Here is a 23,269-nt window from a genome sequence, read left to right as displayed (position 1 = left end):
ACCCACATCCCCTGAATTGGAAGGTGGATTCTTAACCACTGGATCACCAGGGACATCCCGGGACCACACTTTTAAGTAGTGGCCATCTGTACTCTAACCTTCAGGGTGCAATCCTCGCCGACCTTAGAGCTGCTGTGACCTTCCAGGCCTCCATGCCTTTGCACCTGCCCTTCCCTCTGCCAGTCATGCCCTTTCCCCACACCTCTTTATGGCTTTTTAAACTTATACTTCACTTGAAAGGCCCAAATCCAATGTCACCTCCTGGAAACCCTCCTTAGCTCTCAAGAGCTTGATCAATTTCTTCTCAAAGCTCTCTAATATATATTCTATTTTTTACAACAACTCGGGATATTCCGTTTGTGGGTTGACATGTCCATCACCTGCGGCAGACTGCGACAACCAGGAGGACAGGATGGGTCGTGAAGCATTTAATACAGTTCCCAACAAATGTCCCAGAATGAATGAATAGCACACTTCAATTTGTTCAGATTTCAGCAGAACCATTTAAGAAGAGGGAGGATCCGAGCCCCTTGTGCTGTGAGGGTGGGTGGGCAGTGGCTGTGGCCTGAGGAGCCCCCCACCACCCACGTCCACCCCACTCACCGGGAGGTGGGGGCTCGGCGGCCGTGGCGTTGGGCTTCTTCTTGCAGACGTAGGGCAGCGCGATGCTGCAGTCGCGGTTCTGCCAGCCGCCGGACGACTCCGTGCGGATCACCCCGCAGTTCTCCTCGCTCGGGTTGTCCGGCTGATCTGTGGGGAGCGCAGGGCGCCAGCGCCCCAGGGGAGAGGAACTCACCCCCTGGCCCGGGAGCCCTCCCCCGAGCCTCACGCTTCCCTGGAAGCCTGAGCCCGCTCAGATGCCCAGCGCTGCGCTTCGGCTCTCTTGCCTCCTCCCCGGGGCTCACGTGGTCCACGACCTTCTGCCTGGGCCAACCATGCCCACCCTCCCTGGCCAGGCCTGCTGAGGGCCCCAGTGCCCGTAGCTGAAGGGTTGCATGGGGATGAAATCCAGTCCACCTTCCAGGCCAAGTGCCGCCAGGAAAGGGCATCATTCCTAATTCAGACAACGTGCTGCACGGACCACTGGCACCCAATCTGGAGTGGGTGGAAATCTGCTGGTCTAGAGTAGGGTACCAGGGAAGGAGTACCTAGGAGACCAAGTGCCTGTGGGATCCCCAGGCCGCCCTGCACCCCAAACCCGGCGCCTCACCACTCTCCCAGTTGAGGTACTTGAGAGGCGAGTTGTCTGACCACTGCCAGCCTCCACTGGTGTCCAGGTCGTTAAGGCCAATCCACAGTGTGGAGCTGTAGCCAGTGAGGAGCCCTGACCACAAGAGGGCGACAGTGAGGTGGGGGGTCATCCTAACCCCAGTCCTCCACTCGCTGCCCCACCAACTGCATCCTGCCCTCCAGCAGCAGCAGAAAGGGCTCAGGGCCACCCTTCAAGGTGGGGACAGGTCTTGGGGTCCTGCCCGCTGCCCCCTGCCCCCGCCTCACCATTGATGTAGGTCTGCTCGTGGATCTCCGTGATGCTCAGCAGGTCTGCCCCCTGCTGCTCGCAGCTGGCCCAGGCCTCCCTCCAGGACAGCGTGGACTGGAAGTTGAACTGATAGCAGCTGTCGGTCAGCTGGTCCTTGTCCCAGAAGGTCTCGCAGTCGTTACCTGCCACCATGACAGCCAGGTGTGGGTCCCGCCCCGGCCCGCTCTGCGGGGTCCAAGGGGAGGTCCCTCAAGGAATATGCAGAGACCCTATGGAGGTGGGGGGTGGGGGCACTTCTCACTCGAGTCTGGAAAGTTCCACCGCCCACACCTGCTGCACTCCCCACCCCAGGGCCGACCTCCTGCCACCCCACCCACTGGCCCTCACCCTTGATGGGGCAGAAGCCCCAGCGCTCGTCCTTGCCGTAGTCCTGGGTGGTGGCGCACCATAGGTGCCCATCCTCGCGGCCAGTGCTGGTGCAGCCGTGGAACCACTGGTTGTCATATTTGAAGGGGATGGTGCACGGCTTCCCGTGGGAGTTGCCCTGGATGGTGTAGACCTCTGCAGGAGAGGGGAGCCAGGCCCTTGGCATCTGGACCCCAGAGGCTGCCCAGCCCGCTCACCCCTCAGGGAAAATCCCCTACAGCCCCGGGAGCCGGGGTGGGCAGGGGTCAGCAGAGAGAGGGAGGGGGCAGCGATGCCAGACAGTGGCCGGAAGGCTGCCTCTGCCCTTGGTTCAGCCCAGGAGCCTGGGAGAGGTCCCGCTGCTCATCCCATCGGGCTGGGAAAGGGGGTCCCCTAGGGCCCCTAACACCTGTCCAAAATTCAGCTGCCTCACATGCCAAGTTCCATCTTGGCACTCTAGGAGGTATCCTGGGAAAGGGCCTCCAGGATGGAGCTGCCCACCAGGAAAGGCTTCTCACAGGGTGACTCCAGTCCCCATTCACCCGTGCAAAAGGGGGATGGAGACACCTGTGGACGGTGACCCTGGGGTCCCCTTGAAGAGTGGGCCTGGGAGAAAAGGGGTTTCTCTTTCAGTTGTACGTTATACACTTTTGAACTGACTGAGGTCTTTACAAGAGTGTATCAGGTTTTGTAAGTTTTTTAAGGCAAATAAATGCTCTGAAGTTCATTTTCTCCATGATCCCCAAATGCTTCCCATGACGATGAAAGAGCTGACTGCCAGAGGCCTGTGGAGGCCAAGGTTTTGTCTCCCCCGCGTCTGTCCCTCGTGGCTCCAGGCCCCTGACACCAGGGGTAGCCTCTCACCATAGTAGGGCCGCGCACACAGGTCCTCGTCGCTGCCATAGATGCGCCACTGGCCGCTGCGGGTCTGGTCACCGCGCTCGGGGCTGCCAGCCTTGGATGTGTTGCCGACACGGCCCCCCAGGAGCAGGGATAGCTGGTCGCCCAGGGTGCGACAGTTCCAGCGAAGACTCAGTGCCTCGCGGTCACACTCGTACATGCCCAGGGAGGCGGTGGTGTTGGTGCCCGGCCAGCCTGTGCCCAAGCACTGCATGGTGCCCAGGTTGAAGAGCCGGTTTCGGGAGACCCACTTCCAGCGCTGGGCAGGAAGGCTGGCATTGCAGGCTGGAGAGACTCGGACTTGCCCACCCTGGGCCTCCAGGCAGCCCTGCAGTCCATGGCTGAAGATGACGAAGACGTTGGGCTCTGGAAGGAAAGCAGGACATGAAGCCATCACAGGGGTCTCCTGGCTGCTGTCGACGGCCAGGCTGCCTGCAGACACTGACGCTGGTAGTGGGCTGTGGGCCTTCTTCCTATGATAAATCACTCCATCCTCACGACTGGCCCTGTGCATGGGGTGGTGAGAGGCACGGCTGGCCCCCTGTGCCCAGTCAAGGCAGAGCCCACATGGCCAGCCTCTGCCCTGGTCCCACAGCACCTGGAGGAGGACTCAGCCTTCTGTCCTGTCTCCCCCAAAGCAAACCAAATTCCACAGGGCAAGTTGGGGGCTGTTTCCTTTTATGAAGATCTCAGGAGGAGGGGGAAGGTGTTTACATCAGACACTGCACTGCGGCCTTTATCAAAACCTCTGTTACATGGCGTTGTTTTTCCACCAGAGTTCTCCAGCCTGAAATTGCTTTGTCTCACTCTTCCCCGCTGCTCCTCACCTTCACTGGCTCCATCTTTTCCTCTCATTTAGAATCTTCCCAAACCACTCGCCAGGCCACCCCCAGCAAACCCAACCATTCACATCCCATAACCATCTCACTCCTGAGATTTTAGACAGCACTTAGCTCTCTGCCTTCCCCAGTCTCGCATCTTCTCACCCATCACCTCGCTAAGCAGACACTCTATGGAAGACACTGAAATCCAACCTGCCCCCTGCCAAACACTGATGAAGAAATCAAGACTTAAATATATAGGAGGTAGATCAGTGGTTCCCTGGGGCTAGGCTGGGTAATGGGAATGGGGAGTGGCTAAGAAAAAGCACAGGGTCTCTTTAGGGGGAATGAAAATGTTCTAAAATCAAACTGGCACGGGACTTCCCTGGTGGTCCAGCGGCTTAGACTCTGCGCTCCCAGTGCAGGGGGCCCAGGTTTGATCCCTGGTCAAGGGAACTAGATCCCGCAGGCTGCAACTAAGAGTTCGCATGCCACAGCACAGACTGAAGATCCCTCTTGCTCAACTAAGACCCAGCGCAGACAAATAAATAAACCCAATCATTTAAAAAATAAAATTAGATTGTCATGATAGCTGCACAATTCTGTGAACATACTAAGACCCAGTTAAATGCATATTTTAAATGCGTGAGTTTTATGATATGTGAATTATATCTCAAAGCTTTTATTATATCCTAAGGTTTTGAGAGAGAGAAAGGAAGAAGCAGACATGCATTTGAGCCACAAAGCGACCCAGTCGTGGTATCACACAGCCAGGAAGCAAACCCAGGTCTCTGTGACCTCACGTTTTGTGCCCTAGCTGCCACTGAGTACAACACCACACACACAGCACCTCCCAGGCTCCAAAGCACTTCTGCATCTACTAGCCACCGGCTCTGCAGGACAATTTTCACGCCTCAAAAGCATGAGTCTGACTGCCAGGGTTCAGATCCCAGCTATGCCATTTAATGCGTGAGTTGGGTGCACTGTTCAGCTTCCTCTTCATGAAACTATTGTAAAGGTTAAATGAGATAATACATGTCAAGTGTTGGAACAGGATCCAGCACATAATAAGAGCACCATAAATGTTCCTGATGATTCCATACTATAGCCAAAGAATTTGACTATGGGTAGTGTAACAGTTTGACCAGAGTCTTGAGACTGAAATCTGGCCCCCCATCTTCTGAATCCAAACCCCAAGACCTTTCTGCTCCATCATGCAGGCCTGATCCTCCCTCTGTAAGCCATTCATCATGGCCATGCAGCATGATCTTTTAAAGATAAATAAGTCCTAAAAAAAAATTTTTTTTTAAATAATATTGGAGTGTTCTGTGCTCGCAATGCAGGGGGCCCATGTTCAATCTCTGGTCGGGGAACTAGATGCCACATGCTGCAACTATGCCCTGGAGCAGTCAAATAAATATTTTCAAAAATAATAATAATAATAATATCAGTGTGTTGAAAGTCATAAAGAAAACAGTGGTAAGTTCAGTAACATGATTTTTTTCATGGCACAAAAAATGCCATAAAAACAATCAGAATTCAAGTGACAAAAATACATGTAACTTACTAGAGGCAAATAGTTTATTCCCTAAAATGAAAACAGCTTCTACAAAAAAAATATATAATAAATTAGGAGTAAAATGGCACCAATATAGTAGAAAATGAGTAAAAGACATGTATACACAGCTAAAGCAAACGAAATGTAATTGGCGGTTAAATATTTGAAATGACAGCTTCTCTCATAGCAAAAGAAAAAGCAACATGTCATGTTAGTCTCTCTCCCACCTTCAAAGGTGATTCATCATTCTATAAATGAAATTCAAACTCCTTGCTATGAGCCATCAGATCCCACATATTCTGGTCCTGCCGATCAGTCTAATCTCAGATCGAACTGCTCCCCCTTGTTCAAGTCACAGGGACCTCCTTGCCCTTCCTTGAACAGGCCTAACTCTTTCCTGCCTCAGGGCCTTTGCACTGTCTCCTCTGCCTGGCATTTTGCATTTCAGAAAAAAAAAAGTCACATCTTGGGGACTTCCCTGGTGGTCCGCTGGTTAAGACTCTGCATTCCCCATGCAGCAGGCATGGCTTCAATCTCTGGTCAGGGAACTAAGATCCCACATGCTCCTGCATGCCACACAGTGCACCAAAAAATAAAAAATGCAGGTGCCCAGGTACCACTCCAGAGACTGATTTAATTGGCCTGAGATTGGTATTAAAAAAGGCACATCTTTAGAGAGGCCCTCTCCGACTTCCATATCTAAAGTAGTCAGAGTTCCTCTCTAGCATAATTATCTCCCCATCATTTATTGTTATCTGACATTTTTCCAACATCTGGGCTATCTGTGAGTCTGGGTCTGCTGACTATTTTTTCTGTTGATTATTCCTGCTGTTTGCATGTATAGTAACTTTTATTACATACTGGACATAGTGGATAATGTTACCAGGAGCATGTTTCTTTTTTATTATTATTATTGCATATTGGACTCGTGGATGACACGTTATAGGGCGTCTGGACGCATTATCTTCCTTAAAAGAATGTGGAGTTTTGTTGTGGCAGGCAGTTAAATTAGTGGTAGATCATCCTGATTCTGCAGGGGCTTAGGTTTGCTAGGGTGGGGCTGTTCCGGTTTTTAGTTTAGTCTTAAGGTGTGGCCCTTAACCTTGGGTTTAATCATAAGGTGAGGCCCTTCTAGCATTTCAAAAGAAAACCTTAGGCAATTACCAAGCTCCTCGAACTCAGTGGAACTTGAACTCCAAACTCTTGTTTTCTCAGCATTAGGCAGCAACTGAAATCTCTTCTTCCCCACTGCTGTTTCTCGATGGGTTCCCTAAAGCGTCACTCTGCCTATGCAGTTTCGAGCTGCCAAGTATCTGAGGAGAATTTGAATGAGGACATCTCTTGCCTTTCTAGGATTTTCCCTCTTGATTTTTAGCTTTTCTGGAAGCCCCACACTCTGACCAGTAAAGCTGTTCCATTCTGTTGCAGCTCCTCAAACTGGATAGTGTTCTCAGGAGGAAAGTGAAAAGTGTTAGTTGCTTAGTCATTTCCAACTCTTTGTGACTCCATGGACTGTAGCCCGCCAGGCTCCTCTCTCCATGGAATTCTCCAGGCAAGAATACTGGAGCGGGCCCCCATTCTCTTCTCCAGGGGATCTTACACACCCAGGGACTGAACCCTGGTCTTCTGCATTGCAGGCAAATTCCTTACCGTCTGAGCCACCAGGGAAGCCAAAAAGCTGCTTAAATGAACCACTCACTTCATCTTTTCTCTCAAGGACTGTTTCCTCCTTGGCTCTGCCTGGTTTTGACTGCTCCTGAACCACTGTATTTTATGTTTTATCATTAACCGATAAGGGCTTTTAGCCAGAGAACCAGACTGATAAAAGCTAACCTTCCATTTCCAGAACCAGAGCTCATGAACTAACATGGTTTTGTTTACTTTCTGTCTCCCCTCTTGTTCAGAAATTTCCAAGACTTCCTCTTCACACTGTATCCTCAGTACCTGTAACTCCACTCAACAGATGGTACTGCTTAATAAAATAACAAATGAACAAATGAAGAATGAATGAATGGATTCCATGCCTAGATAACAATCCAGAGAAGGCAATGGCACCCCACTCCAGTACTCTTGCCTGAAAAATCCCATGGACGGAGAAGCCTGGTGGGCTGCTGTCTATGGGGTCGCACAGAGTCATACACGACTGAAGCGACCTAGCAGCAGCAGCAGATAACAATCACAACCAACCTAACTTTCTGCTCCTCGTCCCAGCTGCCAAATCAATTTCACTAAAACAGAGCACCACAGCTCCTGTCACTGCATGCTGAAACTCCACAGTGGGCAGCTTCCCTGGTGATCTAGTGGCTAAAACTCCACGTTCCCATTGCAAGGGGCCCAGGTTTGATCCCTGGTCAGGGAACTAGACCCCACATGCTGTAACTAAGAGTTCTCATGCTGTAACGAAGATCAAAGATCCTGCGAGATGCAACTAAGACCTGGTGCAGCCAAATAAATAAATAATAAAACATTTTTTTAAAAGATTTGTTAGAATTAAGAAATAAAGGAACTCCAAAGTGGGAAGGCTGGTGGGGAGGGACACCGGTCACTCTATTCTTTGATGACACCGGGATGGGGTCCTCTTTAGACAAGACACAGGTGACTTCCTGAGGGGCCAACAAGCATGACCACCACAGCAAAGACGTCCCTGTTGCCCCCCGCCCTAACCTGCTCCTTCCCTTCCAGCTCCTCTCCAGGAACCACAAACTGGCCCAGGACTCCATCCAGGCCTGCCCGAGCGTTTGACTGAATTGGGCATTTGTTTCTCAGAAACTCCACTCCAGCGAGGACCATCAGCAACAGGAAGTAACCCTCGGCAGGGGGAGGGAAAGGGTCCGGGGCCGGAAAAGGGAGAAAGTAGTATTTGCTTTCGTAGGTGACCTTAGAGACGGGCTGGACACACAGCCCAAAACATCACAGGAGCCTATAGCAGCCCGGGGGCCAGTGTCTTCCCTTCCTCCCCAGCCAGAAAACCCAGGCACGGTACATCAACTTCGCAGGCGTGCAGTGGTAACAAGGGCAAGTGAAGGCTCCAAAAGAGGCCCACGTGGTCAGGAGACGCCACCTTCCCAGCACTGGATGAGGAAACTGAGGCCCAGAGGGGGAGAGAGCAGGACGCCCAAGCACAGCACCTGTCAAGGCCTCAGCGTCCTCCTTTGTCACCCGGGTCCCTGCTGCAAGTCCCTCCTCCCTCTGCCGTCCAAGGTCCTGGGTTCAATGACCCATCTCTCCCTGCATATATCCCAGGCAATGCCAGGAACACGAGGAGACACACCGTACTGTCCCAGCTAGAGACAGTGGGTCTGGACACAGCAGGAGACAAGGGCAAACAAGCCCTTCAAGTCCAGGTGTCTGGGAGCAGCAGAGGGAGCTGGGCCTTCGGACTCTGAAGTCACTGAGGACCTGGAGGAGACAGAAGGTGAGGGATGCGGGTCACAGAACTGCCTTGGCAGCAAATGAGAAAAGGAAAAGGAATTTGGGAGCAGCGGGGAGGCCGAGGGGAATTCTCAGCAGTGGAACCCTGGGGCTTTGCTAAGGAGGGGGCTGGGGGCCTCTGGGGAGAGCATTTTCCACCCAGAGTTGAGGGGTGGGTCTGGGTCCCCCCAGAAAGAAAGCTGTTTCTCCAGGGGTCAATGGAAGCAGAGATGAGGCCCAGGCTTGGCCAAGTTAAAGATGCTCAAGGGATGGGAAGGAAACCAGGCATTTTGGAAACTGACTCTGTACCGTCATTCGAGCTCTGCTCTCTGCAGGCACACGGGAGGTGGCAGGAGGAGCTCAAAGCGAAGACCTGATGCCCCTCATCATGAGAAGGCTCTCCCACCCAAGAAGGTCCCCTCCACCCTTACCCAGCCCTCTAGCCCTGCTCCACTCACCTGGGAGCCTCGGGTGGCTGGGCAGGGAGTGGAAGTGGCCCTCACTGGGACCTTGTAGGGTCCTCAGTGAGGACAAGGATGACCCCCCGTATCTGGATGGTCACACCAACACCACCACACCAGGCACCCAGGTGTGGGTCACAGTGCACTTGTTCAGGGAGTGAACAAATGAATGAAGCCAGGCAGGTAACCATGCATTGACGGCCATCTGTACACCATGCATTTATTTGTTCAACAAGTATTCCCTGAGAATCTCACGGGTGCCGGGCAGGGTGCCAGGCACTGAGGGTCCAGGACTGAGTCACACAGATACAACCCAGCCTCTGTCGCCATATGGGCTGGTAGGGGCCAGGCTCTGTGTGGAAGATATGGAGAGGGTAACAGAATCCCTGACTTTGTGGAGCCACCCACAGTCTCTGGTCTTTGTTTTGTCTGCCCAGCAAACTTCCCGTCCTCTTCCCCTTCTTATTTATAAAGAATTTTCCTGTATCTCTGGCTGAGTGGGCACCAGGCTCATTGTGCTGTGCTATGCTAAGTCGCTTCAGTCGTGTCCGACTCTTTGTGACCTCATGGACTGTAGTCTGCTGGGCTCCCCTGTCCATGGGGATTTTCCAAGGCAAAAATACTGGAGTGAGTTGCCATGATCTCCTTTAGGGGATCTTCCTGACCCAGAGATTGAACCCAAGTTTCTTGCATAGCAGGAGGATTCTTTACTGTCTGAACCATCAGGGAAGCCTAAGAATACTGGAGTGGGCAGCCTATCCCTTCTCCAGGGTATCTTCCTGACCTGGGAGTCAAACCGGGGTCTCCTGCGTTGCAGGCGGATTCTTTACCAGCTGATTTACCAGGGAAGCCCACGAGGCTCACTACTGGCCAATAATCATGTCCATTCCCAGGCCACAGTGACTGGCACTTAAACAGGGCCAACCAGAGCCCCTCTCGGAACACTGAAGTCCCCTCTCTAAACTGGGGCTGCCACGTTTCCTACCACGAGGAAAAGAGCTTTCTGCTGTAGGCAAGGAAGGGATACTATGGGAAGAGATACAAAGCTGAGAGATGGAAGGAGGGGGAGCGAGTGCTCAGGGTGCAGAATGTCCAGCCCGTCCCTGAGTTCTTACAGCTCTGCCTCTGTTCCATGCATCATTCAGGATCATTTGCAGCTACATTTCTCTCTCTTTTCTTTTTTCGCTGAGCTGGTTTGCATCAGGATTTTGTCCTTGTAACCAAAGAATTCTGATAAACACACAGCCCTAGGTCCTGGAGACAGAGCCTTTCTCCCAGTCTGGAACACCAGTCCATGCTCCTGACTTCCCTGGAGGCCTGGTGCCTGGGTCCCCTCTGATCGTCCGACCAGTGATGGGTTGTTTGGGCCGGTGGCTGCATGGGCCACGTCACAGGAGGTGCTTGGAGGCTGGACCCACCCCATCCTCCTGACCACCTTTCTGGCTGCTCCTCCAGAGGTTTTCTCATTTGTGACAATGACAAGTTTTTGTGAAGCACTGAACAAGGTACTACAGGGAAATTAAGGATATGGTTTCTGCCCTCAAGATGTTTACAGTGAACCTGGAAAGGCAGAACTCACAAACCTAGTCATGAAAAAGTTACAGGCAATATAACAACGTGTGCAAAACCATCAGGTCTAATTCATACTGCATGGTTTGGGTGGTTCTTGTTGTTCGGTTGCTAAGTCGTGTTTGACTCTCTGCAACCCCATGACTACAGCATGCCAATCTTCCCTGTCCTTCACTATCTCCCGGAGTTCAAACTCTTGTCCATTGAGTTAGTGATGCCATCCAACCATCTCATCCTCTGTTATCCCCTTCTCCTCCTGCCTTCAATCCTTCCCAGCATCAGGGTCTTTTCCAATGAGTCAGCTCTTCGCATTAGCTGGCCAAAGTATTGGAGCTTCAGGGTAAGTCCTTCCAATGAATATCCACGGTTGATTTCCTTTAGGATTGACTGGTTTGATCTCCATGCTGTCCAGGGGACACTCAAGAGTCTTCTCCAGCACCACAGTTCAAAAGCATCAATTAAAGTGGATAGAAATGATTTTCCAGGTAACTGATGGAATCTTTCTGGTGTGGAGTCTCTGCTTCTCAGACATCCAGGGCATCACCCTGGAAGTTTACTCCTGTGCTCAGAGGTAACTGGGTTTCAAAGCTACTTGCCCTACACTGAGTAACTCCATCTCCTCCCTCCTGGGTGAGGGTCACCGTGGCCTCCTTTCCTTTCCCGTCTGCTGCAAAGTTTACACAATGGGCTGGTCCTGAGGCCAAGCACAGAGGCTCACACTGTCTCTCTCTCAGGAGCTAGCCTCCCAGCTGTCCCGACAGCCTCCGGGACTCAGCCCAGCAGTGGAGGCAGCCAGAGGTCTGACCTCGGATAAGACGGCTGCTCCCCATTACAAGCTGAAGACATCATGCTGAAGGAAGCGGAGGGGAAGTTCATTTTAGCACAAGGCCTGGCACGCAGCAGGCTCTCCAGAAATATCTACTGAATGAGAGGTTATGTCAAACAAAACCCTGAATGGCACAAGCAGAGACAAGGACACGGAGAAGGTTCCAAGTTGGGGCATGGAGGAGTAAAGACTGGGGACCCAGCGACCAGCCTGGCTCAGCTCCTAGAGAGCTGGGGACCAGGGACCAGGCAGCGGGCCGGGGGAAGCTGACCAGATTTGGTTCCAGAGGACACGGCAGGGGGCGCTTCCAGCCACTGAGCCTCACCCCTCTCTCGCCCGTCGGCACCCCTTTCTCCCCCATCGGCACCCCTCCCCAGGCCACGCAAAGGCCAGGGGTCATCCCAGGGAGAGCCAGGGGCCGCCCGCCCGCAGGGCCGCCCGCCAGAAGGAGCAGCTGGTTTCAATGAGCCGCTGGGCCCTGAGGCCAGGCCTGGAAATGTCTGAATCAGCACAAGCTGCCCGCCCCGCCCTGCTGAGGGGCTAGCCCTGAGGACCCCAGCACCCCACCCTGCACCACCCTCTACTAGAGGCCATGTCCATGTCCCGGCTCACACACTGGACCTGAGGGTGGCGGGAGGCAATGCATTCCTTCCATGGAGAGCAGGAGAGTCATGTGACTTTGAGGCCCACTACCAGGCCCAACAGTGCAACAGCCCCACCCAAATCCTGGGATTAGTGTGGACTTCTCCCCGCGGACCATCTACCCTCCAGGCTTTTCACACTCTCTGTCCTCCCGCCCAGCTCCTCCACTCCAGCCAGGCCAAAGTGCTGGCCTTCCACTGCTACAGAGCCTGTGACAAAGCTAAACACATACAGCAGCACTCCCACCACCCCAGGCTCTGCTGACACGCGCACATGTGTTTGTGTGTGAGTGTGCATGAGCGCAGTGTCATGCAATGTCTCTCAGTTCCCCCACCCAAGGGGGAACTAGCATTCATTTCTAGACACACTCTTCTCTTCCCTTAAAATGTCTGTGTTCCACAATGTGATACGCTGCTTTGCATGTGCGCTAGGTCACTTCAGTTGTGTCCAACTCTTTGCGACCCCATGGACTGTAGTCCACCAAGCTCCTCTGTCCGTGGGATTCTCCAGGCAAGAATACTGCAGTGGGTTGCCATTTCCTCCTCCAGGGGATCCTCCCCACCCAGGGATTGAACCCACGGTTCCTGCACTGCAGGCGGATTCCTTACAGCTGAGCCACTCCGAAGGGCCACGCTGGGTTCTACCAAGATGTTAAAGCACTCTGGCAGAGGATGGGTTAATAGATGGGTTTGTCACCTAATAAATGCACCACAAAGGTACACTGTGAAGAGGGAATGGGAATTCAGGTAAATTTCGTAAAGGCAACTTTCACCCTCCCATGGCTCTGCCTGGGTGCCCCCCACCACCCCCGCCCGCGGCGCCGGCTGAGTGGGGCTGCCCCCCTCCCCCGCCCCCCCCCCGGGGTTCTCTGGGACGCAAATCCTCACCCGCCCTAACCTCCCCACCCCCTACCCCACCTCCACCCCCACTCCCCGGCGATTTAGAGATGTTTGATTTCATTCCCTGCTGGGGTTTTGTCTTCTCCGACTGAAGCATCAGGATCTCTTCGGCTTATCCCTTCCCAGGCCCCGTCTTGTAGGAAGGCTAGGAGGGGCGGGGGTTGCCGAGCCTAATTTCGCCCATAACCTCTTGGGAGGACCGGGCACCCTCTGCTCACGGGCAGCTCCCGGGGCCTGGCTCCCGTGCCCGGTCCCCACGTCTCTTCCTCACCAGAGCATCCCAGGGGTGGGCCACCTGACCCCGTCTTCCCTCACACCCGCCTCCAGGACCTGAGATGCTGGGACCTGCCCGCCCTCGGAGTTCCGGATCTCCGGCCGCTGAACCCCTCCTTCCCTAAACCCGGGCTCTACGAGGCGCCCTCCGGCCCCCGCAGTGCACCCCCACCAAGGCCAGGCGCCCTCCCTCCGTGATGCAGCCCCGACCCATGCCCGCGTCCCCATCCCCGCCGCGCGTCCCGGACGTTTGGGCGCTGACCTCCCCAACACGCACCCCCACCCCGCCACGGCTCCGAGGTCCGCCCGGCTCCCCAGCCCAGCTCTGCGAACCCCGGGTCCGCGGCCCCCGGCGGCGCCGTCTGCTTGACCGCAGCCAAAATAAACAGCCCAAAGCCACTTCCTCCCCCGGGGGGCAACTTTCACAACAACGGCCGGCTCCGGTCGCGGCAGGAAGTGGCTTTCTGGGCCAGCACAATCCAACCTCACTGACTGGCCAGCGAAGGGCAGGATTCAGGACCCGGGGTTGGAGCCGGGCCCAGCTGCGCATTTGCGCCTGGACGGAGCGCGCGTGGGCGAGGGCGTCTCCAGCCGAGGCCCAGCAATCTCCGGCCCCTCTCCGCGATCACAGCCCGGACAGCAGTGCCCACCTACTTGTGGACGCGGGCCCGAAGGCCCGTGAGGGGCCACACTTGCCTTATTTATCTGTGGGAGTCATCAGCAGATTATTTTATAAAATCACGGACAGGAGCGTGAGCCCCAGCGGCAGGACCAGATCAGACGCTTCCTACCTGGTTGACTGAGGAGGAGTAGGCTAATAAGGAGAGGAGTTATGAACAGATATCCTGACAGACTGAGAGAGAGCAACTTTTTTAAAAAAACTTCGTTTTGGGAATTCCCTGGCAGTCCAGTGGTCAGGACTCCGAGCTAATATAGCAGGGTTAGGGCCGGTGTTAGGGTGAAATCAATCCCTGGTCTGCAAACTAAGATCCCTCAAGCCACAGCTGGCCAGAAAAAAAAACAAACAAAAAAAACAAGAAAAATTGTTTTAACTGTCAACAAAGTGGCTGCAGAAGTGTGGGGGTGCGGGCAGTAACTTAAGGGTAAAATATTAGAACCCCCCCACCCACCGCAGGGCAGTGCAGTGGTTAAGAATCCACCTGCCCCCTGCCAATGAATGCAGGAGATACAGGCATGTACCTGGGGTGGGGGGGTGGGGGGGCCAGAGAAGAGTCCCTGAAGAAGGAAAGGGCAACCCACTCCAGTATTCTTGTCTGGAAAATTCCATGAACAGAGGAGCCTGGTGGGCTACAGTCCATGGGGTCCCAAAGAGTGGGAGGACTGCCCATGCAGGCACAGTATCCTCTTGCTGCAGAGTCCACAGAAAGAAAGAAAGAATCTCCTTTAGGCCTTTCTGCATTTCCCATGGTGAAATTTTTTTTCAAACAACAATAAAAGAAACGTCTGTAGAATTAAGCTGAAATGTAATTATTTGTTCGCGAGAAATTGAGATTTCAAATATAAACTTTGGATTCACAAGAAATATTTTATGAATCATTTCTAGCTAAGTTTTTCAAATATAGAAAAAAGGGGTAGGATCCCCACCCCCATTCACACAACACAATAACTTTGTCATTGGCTAAGTGCCCCTTGGGGGCCCAGCTGTATCCTGGCCTCTCCATGTCCTGGGCATTTGCCTGGCATAGTCTGGCCTCATGGTAAATGTTTGCCAAATGATAGAATGAATATGAACCAGAAAGTCTTAGTAGTCATCGTGTCAATCCCTTAGAATGTGGAAACAGAAACACAGAAAGGTTAAGTGATTTGTCCAACATTCAAACAATTGGAACCATGACATTTCCATTGAGATAAAACTTTATGCAAGCCTTGAAGAGTATCAGCCAGTATTTGCTTATATAAGTTGACCATAGAGTTTACTGTCTCATATTGAGAATGAAAAGGGGAGGCAGTAATCATTATAGCACGACCACAAGCTTGAGTCATGGCTGTCCCAGGCAAGCGACACATGGTCGCCCAGCCCTTACGGAAAGAGACCACAAATAATGATATAAGTGACTGTTTACCATGAGCTTGCTAGGTACCAGGCACTGGCTTCCCAGGCTTTCTCCTTAATCCTCACAGCACTGCTCAGAAGCAGGTAAAATTCTTATCTCCATTTGACAGATAAGAAAACTGAGGTATTAAAGACCTCAGAGATCAACCCTCTTGATAACACAGCTAGTAAGGGGCAGACCAGAGATGAGAGACCAGGGAGACTGGTCAGTTCCAGAGCTGAGCGCCAAACCACTACTCCAAGTACTTTAAACTGATAAGTGAAAGTGAAGTTGCTCAGTCGTGTCCGACTCTGAGACACCATGGACTGTAGCCTACCAGGTTCCACCATCCATGGGATTTTCCAGGCAAGAATACTGGAGTGGGTTGCCATTTCCTTCTCCCCACAGGCAAATCACACACAGCCTTCACCATATGTGAAAGCAAAGTGAGCCAACATTGAAAACGGGAGAGATTTCACATAAAAATCTGAATCTTCAGCATCTCTCAGAAACATTGGGAGGCCTGTCCATGTTGAGTCAGTGTACCTGCAGGAAGCCAGTTACAGATTCTGGGGCTCCTGCCCATCTGAGACGGGGCTCACCGGTTTGCCACATCACCCCCATGTGCACCCCTACCCCAACACTGAAGTGGAATGGGAATGGCCACATGTGATCACTTTTGAACTACTGTTTTAAGGAGAGTGGAGAAACATTCTTCAATATTCTGGTCTCTATTAAAAATGACCAGAGGGCTGTACCTAGTTCAAAACTGGAAAAAAAAAAGAAATGTGTTGGGAAGGGGTAAATTAGGCTCCACTGCCCCGCAACCACAATGTCCCTGCGACAGGCAGCATTCCTTTACCGAGATGTGTCTGAAACACACCACGATATGATTCCGAGAAATCGTGACACGTTTCATGACAAGCTTTTGCTCTACTCACTGGCAGTCCCGTGACTTTCTGACATGGAAGTATTCAAGGAGGACTTGTTTGGTTCTCAGAGCAAGCCATGGCACTCTGTTTTAAAAAGCTGTGATGAGAAAAACAACCCTTTTGAGAAGCTGCCTCGGCCTTTTACAGCATGACAAGCCTGCTCACACCCAGAGTCTGGACATTTAGATAAGGGCCTGTATTTGGGATTCCCACCGTAAGTTCCTGCTTTGCTTTTGAGGGGTACCTTTTATTTTTTATTTATCTTGTGGCTGTGCCACACCACGAAGCATGTGGGATCTAGTTCCCTGACCAGGGATCGAACCTGTGCCCCTTGCATTGGCAGCGCGGAGTCTTAACCACTGGACCACCAGGGAAGTTCCAGGGGGCTGTTTTTAAAATAACCACTTAGAGTTGAGCCCTTGAAAAAACTGTGACCTCCACCCACACCACCTTGTAAGTACCAGGTGCCTCCTACCTGCTCTCCATCTCGGCTCCCTGTGTCTGAGGGATGCCCTTCCCTTGGTCCACTGCGCCACCAACCCCCTGCCCCTCACCCTGTTTCTGAGATCAAAAAGCAACAAATTGTTGGTTTTTTCCTCCTCTGTGTTGGTTTTTTCGGAGAAGGCAATGGCACCCCACTCCAGTACTCTTGCCTGGAAAATCCCATGGGCGGAGGAGCCTGGTGGGCAGCAATCCGTGGGGTTGCAAAGAGTCGGACACAACTGAATGACTTCACTTTCACTTTTCACTTTTATGCATTGGAGAAGGAAATGGCAACCCACTCCAGCGTTCTTGCCTGGAGAATCCCAGGGACGGGGGAGCCTGGTGGGCTGCCGTCTATGGGGTTGCACAGAGTCGGACACGACTGAAGTGACTTAGCAGCAGCAGTTGGTTTTTTCTTCCTCTGTGTTTTTTCTTCCTCTGTGTTGGTCCCTTCAACCTCAGCAACCCCAGGGTTTTCACTTCCCCACAGTGGGAGTTCAGTGGATGTGGAAATACCTGCCAACAGACCCCAATCCACGTGGGTGGCTTGTGCCTGCTCTAACCCGCATATCCTTAACAAACATACCAGTTCCAGCTTCTCAACACAGAAGTTAAATGAACTCAGAATCTTTTTGCTCGGGAACATTCAGGATCTCCCTAAAACTGTATCCCAAAGAGTAAACACTCGCTGACTTCTGCAGTGACAGACCCATGGAAGCTTCCTTCCCCCACACTGCCTCCAGAAGCCCGGAGAAGGGCTTAGGAGGGTGGCTCTGGAATCTGGACCCACCCAGGTCCCAATCCCTTCTGGGGCCAGCTGTAAGCCTCACTGTAGGGAAGACACCAATATCACCCAACCCATGAGTTTCGGGGAAGATTAAGCAAGAGGATGCATAAAGATGTTCGGTACCTTTAGCCCTTGGTAATGGAAGGCCATTACTGTTTTTTGACATTGAGGAGCCTCTGCCCGGGTGGGGGCCGTGAGCTCCAGAATCTGTTTCACAGCAGAGAGCCTGGGAACCAGGCCTCAGCAGATGCTGCAATCTGGATAAGAGGAAATGATAAGAATAAATAAAGCCAAGGACTCGAGTGCTTAAGCTGCTCTTCAGAAGAATTAAAAGAAAAATAAATCCACAGTCCAGATGCAGAATCCTCCCCAAGTTCCCATGGGTGGGTCCCTGGCAACTATTGTTCATTTCTGACCTCTGAGTTTGGGGGACCCTCCTCAGGTGCGCCTGCAAGGGAGATGCAAGGAGAAGAGACTGAACAGTGCGATGGGAGAAGAGGGGGGATTTCTGGGGAGGTCGGGGCAGCGTGGGGCGGGCTGCTCTCCCCACCTCATTCTGGTGCTGCAGAAATCGAATCCACATGCAGCCGTAAAGGGAAAATGAGGTCACAAAACGCAGCTGGAAGGGAGTGTGGAAGGAGGTGGTGCAGGGCCCCCACTACTTGGCGTGGCAGTGGACAGAGTCTGCATGGGACGCTCACTGGGACTCAGGCAGTCATATGGCGGTGGGGCTCCAGGGATGGGAGGAGAGGGACTTCCCTGGTGGTCCAGTGGCTAAGACTCTGAGCTCCCAATGCAGGGGGGCCCAGGTTCCATTCCTGGTTAGGGAACTAGATCCCACATGCCTCAACTAAAGATCCCCCATGCGGTAACTAAGACCCAGCACAGACACATAAATGAGTGAATAAATAAATAATTTTTAAAAAAAGAATGAGAGGAAAAGGTTGGGGCAGCACAGGCTGAGAATCTAGGAGTTCTGGCTCTGATTCTGCTATTACAATGTAAATGACCTGAGGGGATTCGGTTTTCTTACCTGTGGATTGAATTCAAAAACACCTTCCCTGCCTCTCCATAGGCTTCTGGGGAGACCTCCAGGGAGAGATATATGCAGATATTGACATGATTCTTTCAGGGTCTCTATTTCCCACTAAATGGCTCCTGCAGAGCAGGAGCTGTGTCTTATCCATCCATCCCCTTTGTTCAGGGCATACAACAGATGCTCAACACATGTATGTTGAATGAGCTGGACCAGGGGAAGTAGAAAGGCAAGCTGCCCTGTGTCCCACAGGCAAAGGTTTAACGTCCTCTGAATTTACATCCTCCTTTAACAGAAGATCTTGGACTTCCCTAGTGATCCAGTGGTTAAGAATCCACCTGCCAACGCAGGGGACACCGGTTTGATCCCTGGTCCAGGAAGATCCCACATGCTGCAGGGCAACTAAGCCCATGTGCCACAACTACTGATGCCCACGTGCCCTAGAACCTGTGCACCACAAGAGAAGCCGCTGCAGTGAGAAGCCTGTGCCCCGCACCTAGAGAAGCCGGAGCGCAGCAATGGAGACCCAGGGCAGCCAAAATAAGTAAGTAATAATAATTTTAAAAGATCACGTGTGGACAATGAATAGAAGACAATAAGGGAAACATGAAATTATCTGTTGTGTGACAGTACCATTTCAGCTAATCAGGGGAACAACACGTATGGCAGTCAACACTCACGGAACACATTCCCCGACCTCTTTTTTCTCATGGAAAGGCACATAAGTGTCCTAGGAGTGTCTTTACACAGCCCTGAAAGTGCAAAGAAACATGTTCTTGTGAACTTTGGAATTGGGGCCTGATGGCAAAAGAAGTATTTTTCTACGTTGCCAGGAGGTTGGAATTATGCATAACTTTCTATTATTATAATGTTTCTAAAGTAAATAAAACTGAGGGAAGAGAGACACAGTGGAGATCTTCTTAAGATCTTTGAAGGAACCGAACCTCTCTGCATTTCCCACAGAACTCAACTCGGTGCTCAGTGTTTGGGGAGTTTGACTTGCTTTGCCCTGGAAGCTACGAAGGGTCATATATGTACACAAGACCACCATATGTACACACGTGACCACCACTGTGACAGCACCCAGACCTCCAATGGCACAACAGACTTGACCAACAGAGGAATGTCTGTGAGGGCCCTCCAAATCCGTCTCCCTCCCCACCCTTTCGCTCCCTTTTTCTGATTCTGTCAGTGTAATTTTAGGAGCATATTTTTAAGAGTACTCCTCCCACAACCATCACATTCCCTCCCTCTCTGATATTAATGAAAAATCAACAGCATGGTTAAGACAGCTCAGCCTCTGGGGTCATCACTGGGTTTGAATTCCTGCTCCTGAACTAGTCATTCGACCTCTTCATCCTTCAGTGCCCATACTCCTGTTTACTGCACAGACCAAGTACTGAGCACCTGGAATGTGCCAGGAGCTATGCTGGTGCTGCCCACTGGACGGCTGGCAGGACTCGCTGAGACGAGGGGCAGAGTAACTGACTCACCTCACTGTCCCACACAAGTGAACTCATGGTGGCAGTAGCCCTGGAGGCAAACACTTCTGGAGAAGACGGTCCAGTCTTCAAAAATACAGACACTTGACCCAGAGTTCACTTCTTAGGAATTCAACTTAAAGAAATAATTAAGAATCTATGCAAATACGGATGGCTAATAAACACATGAAAAAATGTTCAACAGCATTTGTTATTATGAAAATGCAAATCAAAATTACAATGAAGTATCACCTCATACTAGTCAGAATTATTGTTGTTCAGTCGCTCAGTCATGTCCGACTCTGCAACTTCATGGACTGCAGCACGCCAGGCATCCCTGCCCTTCACCATCTCGCAGAACTTGCTCAAACCCATGTCCATTGAGTCAGTGACGCCATCCAACCATCTCATCCTGGCGGTCCCTTCTCCTGCCCTCAACCCTTCCCGGCATCAGAGGGTTTTTCCCCAATGAGTCAGCTCTTCGAACCAAGTGGCCAAAGTATTCTAGCTTCAGCTTCAGCATCAGTCCTTCCAATGAATATTCAGAATTGATTTCCTTTAGGACTGACGAGTTTAATCTCCTTGCAGTCCAAGGGATTCTCAAGAGTCTTCTCAAACACCACAGTTTGAAAGCATTAATTCTTCGGCGCTCAGCCTTCTTTATGGTCCACACTCACATCCACACATGACTACTGGAAAAACCACAGCTTTGACTAAACGGACCTTTGTTGGCAAAGTAATGTCTCTGCTTTTCAATATGCTGTCTAGGTTTACCATAGCTTTTCTTCCAAGGAGTAAGCGTCTTTTAATTTCGTGGCTGCAGTCCCCATCTGCAGTGATTTTGGAGCCCAAGAAAATAAAGTCTGTCACTGTTTCCATTGTTTCCCCATCTATTTGCCATGAAGTGATGGAACTGGATGCCATGGTCTTAGCTTTTTGAACGCTGAGTTTTAAGCCAGCTTTTTCATTTTCATCAAGAAGCTCTTTAGTTCCTCTTTGTTTTCTGCCGTAAGGGTGGTGTCATCTGCACTTGTGAGAATGGCCATCATCAAAAAATCTACAAACTATAAATGCTGGAGGGGATGTGAAGAAAAGTGAACCATCGGGCACTATTGGTGGGACTGTACCCTGATACAACCACTATGGAGAACAGTATGGAAATTTATTTAAAAACTAGGGGAAAAAACTACCATATGACCCAACAGTGCCACTACTGGGTATATATCCTGAGAAAATCACAATTCAAAAAGACAACACGTGCCCCATGTTCACAGAAGCACTATTTACAACAGCAAGGACTTGAAAGTCACCTAGATGTCCATCAGCAGATGAATGGATAAAGAAACTGTGGTACCTATATACAGTGGAATATTACTCAGCCATAAAAAGTGAATTTGAGTCAGTTCTAGTGAGGTGGATAGAGCGTATTAAATAAATAAATTAAATAAAAAATTTATTATTTTTATTAAAAAATTAAATAAATAAAAATAGAGGATCTTAAACAAAATGAAGTAAGTCAGAAGGAGGAAAACAAATACTGTATACTAATGCATATACATGTAATCTAGAAAAATGTACTGATGAATCCATCTGCAGGACAGGAATCGAGATGCAGACACAGAACAGACTTGTGGACACAGCAGGGCAAGGAGAGGGTGGGATGAAGTGAGAGACCAGTAGCACTGAAACATACACATTAGCATATGTAAATTAGATAGTCGGTGGGAATCTGCCGTATGATGCAGGGAGCTCAGCCCAGTGCTCTGCGAGCACCTAGACGGTGGGAGAGGGTAGGGGCACAGAGGGAGGGGACATAGGTATGCTTGCAGTTTATTCATGGTGAGGTATGAATCAGCACTACACTCTAAAGCAATTATCCTCCAATTAAAAAGAAATACATTTTAAAAAAGAATCTATGCAAAGATTTTGCTACATAGCATTACCGATAACAATGACTGGGTGGAAATTAATGTCCAACAACATGGCGTTGACACAGCCAAATGAAATACATTCATGCAATGCGAAACTACGCAGACAACACTAATCAACTTGCAGGAGTATTCTGACACGTACAGACGTTCACACTGGAACCGATTTTTAAAAATTCAATGTATAATATGACCTTGTTTCTATTTACTTTTAAATCAAGTAAAGTCTGAAAAGACCTTTGTGCATGCTTTTTATTAAACGTGGGAGTCCAAATCTCCAGGCATGCTTGTTTACAGAGCAAGTGCCCAGCCCTAAGGTGTGCGCGCATGCTAAGTCGCTTCACTCCTGACTCTCTGCGATCCTATGGATTGTAGCCCACCAGGCTCCTCTGCCCATGGGATTCTCCAGGCAAGAATACTAAAGTGGATTGCTGTGCCGTCCTCCAGGGGACCTTCTGGACCCAGGGACCGAACCCAAGTTCTTCTGCTTTGGCAGGCAGGTTCTTTACCACTAGCACCACCTGGAAAGCCCCAGCCCTACAGCCGGCCTGCTGAATTAGAAGCTCAGAAAGAAGGAATATCTGCATTGTAAATAAGACTCCCAGGTGATTCTGAGGCTCACCAGAATCTCAGAACCACTGTACATGCCTAAGTGTTAACAGTGGTTATTACTGACATACAGGACAGCTGGTGATTTTTATTTTCTTCTCTTTGTATTTTCCAAATAAAAAGAGATATGACCTGAATGTCTAACATGGGCTAGTTATGGTACATCTGTATAATGGAATCTTACACAGTCAATGGAAGCACTGGGTGGAAACACACTGATGACACATTGGCCTATGAAAAAATGTTACAAGCCAACACTGAAACCTTTATGTCAAGTTTTATACAGAGAGAGGAGAGGAGAGGCGAGGAGACAGTTCGACAGCATAGTGGCTGTTTCCTAGCTGTGAAATTTTACGTAACCTTTTTTTGAAACTTTTTCAACTTTTGAATTGTGTACTATTTGTTTATAATCACCAAAATGTATTCTGATCCTGAAAAAATATATACATAACATTGTCCTTCTGCAGCTTTATTCAAGTTTGCTAACTGAAGCTGCCCACAAGTTCAGATGAGCTGCTGAGGGTCCTGAGGAAGTGAGAGGGCAACAGAAAAGTGTGGGTGCCTAAGAGGGTGAAGCCTTCCAGTGAAGGGAACCCAGTCTGACCCCCAAGGGTTTTGTAAACTTTACTGAAAAAAAAAAAACAAGTGTGTGTGTGTGGGGGGAGGTTAAAAAAGATACACAGACACACACATACACGCACACACACACACATA

General features: G+C 50.9%; 1 protein-coding gene across 2 annotated transcripts in view; it reads right to left on the bottom strand.

The window, feature by feature from the left end:
• MRC2 (mannose receptor C-type 2) overlaps positions 1 to 23,269 on the bottom strand; it is a 59,742-nt gene that overhangs the window by 23,277 nt on the left and 13,196 nt on the right. For both annotated transcript variants that reach the window (XM_070390028.1, XM_070390027.1), the window contains exons 2-6: positions 2,750 to 3,151; positions 1,868 to 2,041; positions 1,498 to 1,662; positions 1,211 to 1,324; positions 604 to 750 (exon numbers count right to left, since the gene is read on the bottom strand). In XM_070390028.1, the coding sequence (XP_070246129.1) occupies positions 604 to 750; positions 1,211 to 1,324; positions 1,498 to 1,662; positions 1,868 to 2,041; positions 2,750 to 3,151 (1,002 nt within the window). The remainder of the gene's footprint in view (positions 1 to 603; positions 751 to 1,210; positions 1,325 to 1,497; positions 1,663 to 1,867; positions 2,042 to 2,749; positions 3,152 to 23,269) is intronic.

Source organism: Bos mutus, chromosome 19 (assembly GCF_027580195.1).
Source record: "Bos mutus isolate GX-2022 chromosome 19, NWIPB_WYAK_1.1, whole genome shotgun sequence".
NCBI classification, from domain to species: Eukaryota; Metazoa; Chordata; class Mammalia; order Artiodactyla; family Bovidae; genus Bos; species Bos mutus.
The sequence above is the reverse complement of the archived record's forward strand: the minus strand, read 5'-3'. Positions and strand labels throughout refer to the sequence as shown.